The 8,414-nt window shown below is 46.2% G+C and overlaps 1 protein-coding gene across 16 annotated transcripts in view; it reads left to right on the top strand.

The window, feature by feature from the left end:
- Ppip5k1 (diphosphoinositol pentakisphosphate kinase 1) overlaps window positions 1-7,623 on the top strand; it is a 44,796-nt gene extending 37,173 nt beyond the window's left edge. For 15 of the 16 annotated variants that reach the window (XM_036183490.1, XM_036183499.1, XM_036183491.1 and 12 more), the window contains 2 exons: window positions 826-939; window positions 5,747-7,623. In XM_036183490.1, the coding sequence (XP_036039383.1) occupies window positions 826-939; window positions 5,747-6,600 (968 nt within the window). In that variant the 3' untranslated portion in view covers window positions 6,601-7,623. The remainder of the gene's footprint in view (window positions 1-825; window positions 940-5,746) is intronic. The other variant, XM_036183497.1, reaches the window with a different exon arrangement.
- The last annotated feature ends 791 nt before the right edge of the window (window positions 7,624-8,414 follow it).

Here is an 8,414-nt window from a genome sequence, read left to right as displayed (position 1 = left end):
TCCAAATAGTTCAACCAGTTCCAACAGGATATGTGCAAAGTGATGCATACTGAAGTAATAATATTCAGATGCTCAGAAGACAGAAATACAGAAAATGTTTTGTTTGTTTTCGTTTTGAGATAGGGACTGTCTATGTAGTCCTGGCTGTCCTGGAGTTCACAGAGATCCTCCTGTTTCTGCCTCCCATAAAAGCTGTGCCACCACACCTGGCAGAAGATAGGAAAGTTTGAAAGCAGAAAGAGAAAATCAATTTTTCATTTGCAAAGCAACTCCAGGAGCATTTCTTACATGTATCTCTTTGGGGCCTGAGGCCCAGTGCTGCACCATAGAAGGCAGAGGACAGCTTGTGGCAATCAGCTCTCCTTTCACCACCTGGGTCCTGGGGATCGAACTCGGTCATCAGTCCTGGCAGCAGGCACCTTACCCTCTGATCTATCACTCCCTTCTTAGAAAACATATTTCATATCATATTTTCTTTGGTGTAGAATAGAAGATGTGTATGTGACGTGAATGCAGAGGGGCGACTTTGTTGGGAAGTAGGAGACTGAGGGAGAGAAACAGCGTTGAGTAATGGGGGTGGCAGATAAATGTGAGCAGAGTTTAATAATGCGTATGAAAATGCCATAAGTAAACTATCATTTTGTATACAAACAAGTTAATAATTGTACGTTTGAAAAGAATCCTAATGTAAAGTTTTAAAAAATGACAGAGATTTGGGTCAAGGTTTCTAGGGTGTTTCTTCTCAGCCAAAGGGAGGTAAAGTGACCTTGACTTAGGTTGAGGGCCTTTTATTCATGTGTCTCTCCCCCCACCCCACCTACACAGCCCTCTTTGACTCTATGCACAACAACCAGGCCTCAGAGAGCCCGTTCTCCCCACCCCGTACTCTTCACTCGCCACCCCTGCAGCTCCGGCAGCGCTCTGAAAAGCCACCTTGGTGTAAGTAAACCCTTTTCAGTTGTCAACCAAACCCCGAGAGGGTTAGAGGGACCGGTGGACCTATCCCGTGAGAGCCAGGAAGGCGAGGGTTAAAAGGAACAGGACTGAAGAGGTGGCTCAGTGGTTTTAGCAGTTCAGAGCCTGCAGTGCTCCTCCAAAGGACCCAGTTTGATTCCCAGCACTCACTCACGTCATGGGGCTCCTACCTGCCTGGAACTTTAGCTCCAAGGGACTCTAACACCTTTGGCTTCCACAGACACCTGTACATTTGTGTGTTTGAGCGCGTATGCGTGCACACACACGCAACTAAAAATCATAAAAGTAAATCTTTTAAAAAAATATTTATTTATTATATATATACACATATATACATGTGTATACATGTACACACACACACACACATACACATATATATATACAGTGTTCTGTCTGCATGTATGCCTGTGGGCCAGAAGAGGGCACCAGATCTCATTACAGATGGTTGGGAGCCACCATGTGGTTGCTGGGAATTGAACTCAGGACCTCTGGAAGAGCAGCCAGTGTGCTGTGCTCTTAACCTCTGAGCTATCTCTCCAGCCCATAAAAATAAATATTAAAAGAAAAAAGGAAAAGACCACGGATGGCTGGGTACTGTGGTTCACTGAGGAGGCAGAGGTGGGATTGTGATTTTAGGCCAGCTTGAGCTATATATTAAGCTGAAGACCAGCCTGGACTACATAGCAAGACCTATCTTTAAGAACAAAAAAAGAAAAAGAGACTGGGCATTGGTGGTTCACTCCTTTAATCCCAGCAATTGGGAGGCAGAGGCAGGTGGATCTCTGTGAGTTCAAGGCCAGCCTGGGCTACAAAGCGAATTCCAGGACTGTCAGAGCTACACAGAGAAACCCTGTTTGGAAAAAAAAAAAAAAAAACAAAAAAAAAAAAACAGCAAAAGACAGGAATGACCAATCTGGGAACAGTCACCTGTGCTATTTCCAAGCTAAAGGGAAAAGTCTACTCTCCTCTATCCTCCAGCCCCATTGAACAGTGATCCAAAGGACCTTTTATACATAAAAGGTTGAGACTTTCTTCCTGACTGCTGTGGTCTCTCTACAGTGCTCCTGCTACTGTTGACTAGGAGACACCTTAAATAGATAGAAATAGATAGAAAAGCTAAGAACAAGAGACACAAGTCACAGGGAGGCAGAGGCTGAAGGTCACTGAAGGTTTGAGGCCAGCAAGGGGCTGCCTGGAGCAAGACTGTCTCGAAGCACAAAACCAAAGAACAGCAACAAACGGAAGAAAGCTAGAGCCTGCTGGTCCGTGACCCTCGGGAGTGTCTGCTCTCACACCCCTGATGCGAGGGGCTGTTTCTCCTGCCTTTAGCCTGTCACTGTCCTTGGGGACAGTGTCAACAGTGGACTGTTAGGGGTTCTTAGGGCTGGAGGAGACAGCAGTGGTGGGCAGGACCCAGTGAGGAACAGACCCTTCCCTTATCACCCTGCCTGCAGGAGTGACGGAGACCACACAAGCCCTTGAGGGTATCGTGAAGCGGAGCTCTGCATTTCAGGACTGGGGTCAACAGTTACAGAACTGGGTCACCTTCTGGCACCTTGTATGAGGGAAAAAACCTTTTGTTCCCCAATGCCAAGAGTATGTCCTTCAATTTAAGGTCACCTCATAAGAGCCTTCTCTGTCTCCGGGAGAGCTAAAGGGAACTCTTAGCCTCCCCTCTTCTCCTGTCAGACCTTGCTTTGCTGGACTGAGACCACTACCTGGACTACCTGGACATTAAGGCTTCCTCTGGACCTGAGGAAAGCTCAGCTGGCTTCTTTTCTTTGTCTTTCTTCTGATCTCCACCTAGTAGCAGACCTTCACTGGTAAACATCTTCACTAAGGGGTCCATACCAGAAACACATTCTGTGTCTTCACAGAACCTTGTTGGCCCAAAACATGTCCTTCCTCCTGCCCACCCCCCCCCCCCATTTGAAGCTTGTCTTCTCTATTTCTTTATGGTCAAGATGGAGTAGAGCTGGGTACTAAGGTACTACATCTTAAACTCAGTGGCTGAACCTTTTCAGGGTCAGCCTTGTCAACTTTCCCAGATTCTCTTTGGTACAATGTGTTTAGTTCTCTTCCTGTTTCCGGAATTAGTCACTGTTGATACTATAGTAACTTAGTGTACAGTTGAAATTCCACTGATAAATATGGCACTTCCAAAAGGGAAACTTTCCTTCTGTGGACTAATTGAAGACTTCAAAGTCCTCAATATTTTTACTATTTCACATTTTTCTAGATTTCGTTTTTTTTTGAGGCACTATGTAGACCAGGCTGGCCTCAAACTCAGAGATCTGCCTCCTGAGTGCTGGGATTAAAGGCATGCATCACCACTGCCTGGCTTTTCTAGATTTAAAGAAAACAATTATATGAGTATTTTGCTACATGTGTGTCTGGAGAGGTCAGTAGAGGGCATTGAATCCCCAGGAAATGGAGTTACAAACCATTGTGAGCAGACACATGGGTGCTAAGAATTGAACCCAGGTCTTCTGGAAGAACAAATGCTTTTAACCACTGAACCACCTCTCCAGCCTGTTACTTTTTATTTTTAAAGACAAGATCTTTCTATATTACTCTATCTGGGCTGGAGCTCAGTATGTCAACCAAGCTGGCTTTGATCTTGCAGCAACCTTCTTGCCTCGGCCTCCTAAGTGCTAGAGTTATAGGCCTCCATCACCATATCTGGCAGGACCTTCATCATTTTTACCAAAACATTACCAGTTCATTTGGGGTTTTCAAAAGGATTGGGGAAATGAGCTTTTATGTTTTCTTTGTGTATAAGATGAAATCTTATAGCATTGTATGTCCAAAGACCTAGAGGGTCTTTGTTTATTTGGTTTTTTGTTTGTTTTGGGGTTTTTTTTTTTTTTTGTGGGTTTTTTTTGCTTTTTCAAGATAGGGTTTCTGCCGGGCGGTGGTGCACGCCTTTAATCCCAGCACTCGGGAGGCAGAACCAGGTGGATCTCTGTTAGTTTGAGACCAGCCCGGTCTACAGAGTGAGTTCTAGGACAGATACCAAAACTACACAGAGAAAAACCCTGTCTTGATGGGGCTGGAGAGATGGCTCAGAGGTTAAGAGCACCGACTGTCCTTCCAGAGGTCCTGAGTTCAATTCCCAGCAACCACATGGTGGCTCACAACTATCTACAGTGGGGTCTGATGCCCTCTTCTGGCTTAAAGTCATACATGCAGACAGAGTGCTCATGGACATATAATAAATACATAAATCTTAAAAAAAAAACTGTCTTGAAACCCCCCCCCCAAAAAAAAAACCTGAAAGTTTTTTTCCCTCATACAAGGTGCCAGAAGGTGACCCAGTTCTGTAACTGTTGACCCCAGTCCTGAAATGCAGAGCTCCGCTTCACGATACCCTCAAGGGCTTGTGTGGTCTCCGTCACTCCTGCAGGCAGGGTGATAAGGGAAGGGTCTGTTCCTCACTGGGTCCTGCCCACCACTGCTGTCTCCTCCAGCCCTAAGAACCCCTAACAGTCCACTGTGGACACTGTCCCCAAGGACAGTGACAGGCTAAAGGCAGGAGAAACAGCCCCTCGCATCAGGGGTGTGAGAGCAGACACTCCCGAGGGTCACGGACCAGCAGGCGCTAGTAGCTTTCTTCCGTCTGCTGTTCTTTCCTACCTGCCCTCATTTATAGGTTTCCTGTGTCATTTTCTAGCTTTGCCAGAGCTAGCCAGATAGCCCAGGCTGACCTTGAACTTCCAGTGCTCCTGAGTGCTACAGTTGCAGGTGTAAGCTACTGTGTCTTACTCCGATTTATAAAGTTTGTCTGCATTCTCTTGCATACTTATTTCTTGGGATATCTCTTGCTCCAGAAATACACTGATTATTTTAAAGAATGATCCTTCTCTTGATCTTAACCAAAAGTCCAAGGAATTATTCCTTTTTGTTTTCTTCTTTTTTTGATACATGGGCTCATGTAGCCCAGGCTGCCCTTTGACTTGAACTTCTGATCCTCCTGCCTACCAGGTGTTGAGATTATAGGTATTCACCACCATGCCTGGGTTATGTAATGATGCATATTGATCCCAGGACTTTGTGCATAATAGATTGCCCCTACCACTGAGCCACACCTATGGTCCCCTCAGCTAAGAATAGAATAATATTCTCCTCTTCCTTTCCCCTTCTTCCTATCCATATCTGTTTGTTTGTTTGTTTGTTTGTTTGTTTTCTGAGACAGGGTTTCTCTGTGTAGTTTTGGTGCCTTTCCTGGTTCTTAATCTGTAGACCAGGCTGACCTGGAACTCACAGAGTTCCGCCTGGCTCTGCCTCCCAAGTGCTGGGATTAAAGGCATGTTCCACCGCCACCTGGCTTCCTGTCCATATCTTTAAACTAAACCTGTAGAATTAGAAACTATTGATATGGCACCTGATAATCAGTATTTAAGTATTCCCCACACTTTTGATGTGTAACAGTAATTGTGAACCATTGAGACAGAATGGTCACATACATCCAGAGTATGAAGAAGGAGCCGTATAAATTTGGAGTTGGGAGCAGAGTGTGTTTGTGAGATGGAATAGGCCTTATTCTCCTGACTCTTAAATGAGCCTTAGCATTGTCCCTGTAGTCTCCATTAGGCTAGTGACAGTTCCTGAGTGGATCGAGCTCAGATATCTGCCACATTTAGGGCGGGTTCAGACCCTCTTTCTCCAAACCGTGAGCAGCACAGCAGATGTATTCTAGTGTTAATGCACACGTACGGGCAGAGCTTCCTCTTCTGGCTCATTGACCTGACCCCCGAACTTTGCTTTATAGACAGCAGTGGTCCTTCCAGTGCCGTGTCCAGTGCTGGCCCTTCCTCTCCCACTGCCGTGGATGGAAACTCACATTTTGGCTTCCGTGATCAGTCCTCTGTAAATACACATATGAGTGAAGAAAACCAAGGCCTTGGGTTGCTCCAGGGCACTCCTGGAGATGGAACACAAGAGTTCCCTGTAGAAAGACAGCAAGAGCTCGTTGAGCCAAATCAGCCCCCTCAAGAGCCACCTGTCGAGATCAGCCCTCTAGGAGGTCAAGGTGTTGCCGAGGTCAGCCAGACGTGCCAGGAGGTCCCGGACATCAGCCAGCTGTTCCTGAAGAACCATGACACTGATGCCAGCACACGTCAGCCATGCCAGAAGGCCAGCCGGCTCTCTCAGAGAGTCTCTGAGGAAGTTTGCCAACTCTTTCAAGACAACCCTGAGGAGAGCAACCAGCTGGGCCAGGAGGTCCATGCTTCCCCTGTGGGGGTTGGTCGCATGGTCCAAGAAACCTTTATGGAAATTGGCAGGCCAACCCAAGAGATCCCTGAAGAGATCAGCCCACCATGCCAAGAGTTCTCTCTGGAGGTTGGCGTGCTGGCTCAGGAGGTTCCTGCCATCATCACGTTGTCTCAAGACATCCCTGAGGCTGACAAACCATCCCAAGAGCTCGCTGAGGAGACTGGTCTGCAGGCTCAGGAGATCTCTGAGGAGACTGATCAGGACTCCAGGATGGTCCCTGAGGTGGTTGATGAGCTGCCTAGTGAGGCTATCCCCCAAGGCCAGGGTCTGTCTAGTGATGCAAACACTGAAAGCCAGTCCCTGGCCCATGCCCAGCACTCATCCCTTCCACCAGCAATGTGTAATTAGCTGCCTTCTCATTCGGTGTCACTCTGCCAGCCAGAACCTCCCTGTTGGCTAACACACTAGCCAGAGCAAGGCCTGGGCTCACACCAGGGGTATCTAAAGAAGTAGGCCTTCTGGCATGAAACATACTTCTGCCAGAGCTTATGCCTGAGGAAGAGCCAGCTTATGTTCGGAGCAGCTACCGGCTCTTCACTTAGCCATGAGGTGGGAAACTGCAGGTTGTTCGAGGAAACACCACTTAACTGTTGAAGATGCCATGGAGGAGACAACAAATATAAAATGCAAGGCAGCAGGCTCTCTACTTGTTGAAGGAAATATTCACAACTTCTTAAGGTACCCTCAGACCATACGTGCATTAAAGGAAGCTCTTGTCTTCACTATCACAGGCAGGCCCAGGATAGCCATCTGAAATGTCTGCAAAATAGAGTTCTCTTCTCACAAACATCTGTCACGGCCACTCATGGTTTTAGACTGGGCTTATGGATGTTTCCATATAATTGCCAAGTGCTCCCTCTACCCTAGTCCTGTTCCTCTGGAGAGTGACTCTAGAGAAAAATAGAGTGACTGCTTAGAATGCTCTGGGAGATTTGGATCCACCTATGAAGCTAGGCCTCCTTTTGTCAAGAGGCTGTTGGGCTTAGAAGATGCTGTAGTAGAGATAATCAAGTTCTATTTTAAGCAATTAGCAGAGATCAATGTTGTACAGACATGAGCAAAGATTTAATATATATATATATTATATATATATATATATATAAACATATATATTTCTGTAGTTTGCCAGGGACAGACTGGCCAAAGATCAAACACTCCAGGGTCCCCAAGAGGTTTATCCTTATATCATGTGTCTTTAGAACCATATGTGATTATGAAGCTTTTCCCAAAGATCACGGATGGGAGTGGGTATGGGTAAGGCCGCCATTGGAGTCAGGGGCCAGAACATGGCCAGTGCTCAATAAACAGCAAATAATGAGATTGCTGGAGTGGTGACGCCTTTGTGAACTCAATAATGAATATGTAAGCCAATTGTGTCTGTGACTGAATCAATCAAAAACGATTGTAGCTGAGCAGGGATTGGCTTTAAAAATAGAGAAGTCTGGCATCTGAGTCCCGCTGACAGTAGTGGTCAGTCTGCCATACCCTATGTTTTCAATGAGCAGAGTGGGCAGTGTACTTGGAAAGAGATGTGAGCTCTGGGAAGCAGCCCAGGCTGCTTGCCTTTTCATTAGCTCCCAAGAAACACACCCTGATGTCTTACTCCAGTGTCTTGGAAGGAGGCTGACATGAAGAGGTGATGCCTGCTCTCTGCTTTGTTGACATCTTTACATTGGGAAAGCTCAGGACTAGAATGTCCCTTTCCATATATACCTTTATACCCTGACTGCTCATGACATACCTAAGACTATAGAGGGTTTTACTTGGGGAGAGAAGGGGGTAAATCTTTCACGCATTGGACAGGAAATGGAAAGGCTCAGAGTTTTCTGGGGAAATACACTGACTGCTTTTGACCCCATAGAATGCAGATCCCATTCTCTAAAACAAATGTATATGCCCACATTTTAAAACCATTTTCAGATTGTTTTGTGTTTGTTTTTTAAATTTTTATTTGTTTTTGTTTTACGTGTGTGGGTGTTTTGCTTGCATGCATGCCTGGTGCCCACAGAATCCAGAAAAAGGTGTTGGAGTCACTGGAACTGGAGTTTTAGAGAATTGTGAGCTGCCATGTGGATGCTGGCAATATGCTTCAGTCCTCGGGAAGACCAGCCAGTGTTCTTAACCACTGAGCCACCTCTCTAGGCCCTTGTTTCTTTTGTTTT

The sequence above is a fragment of the Onychomys torridus genome, chromosome 4 (genome assembly GCF_903995425.1).
Source record: "Onychomys torridus chromosome 4, mOncTor1.1, whole genome shotgun sequence".
NCBI classification, from domain to species: domain Eukaryota; kingdom Metazoa; phylum Chordata; class Mammalia; order Rodentia; family Cricetidae; genus Onychomys; species Onychomys torridus.
Note: the sequence above shows the minus strand (reverse complement) of the source record. Positions and strands in the feature narration are given on the sequence as shown.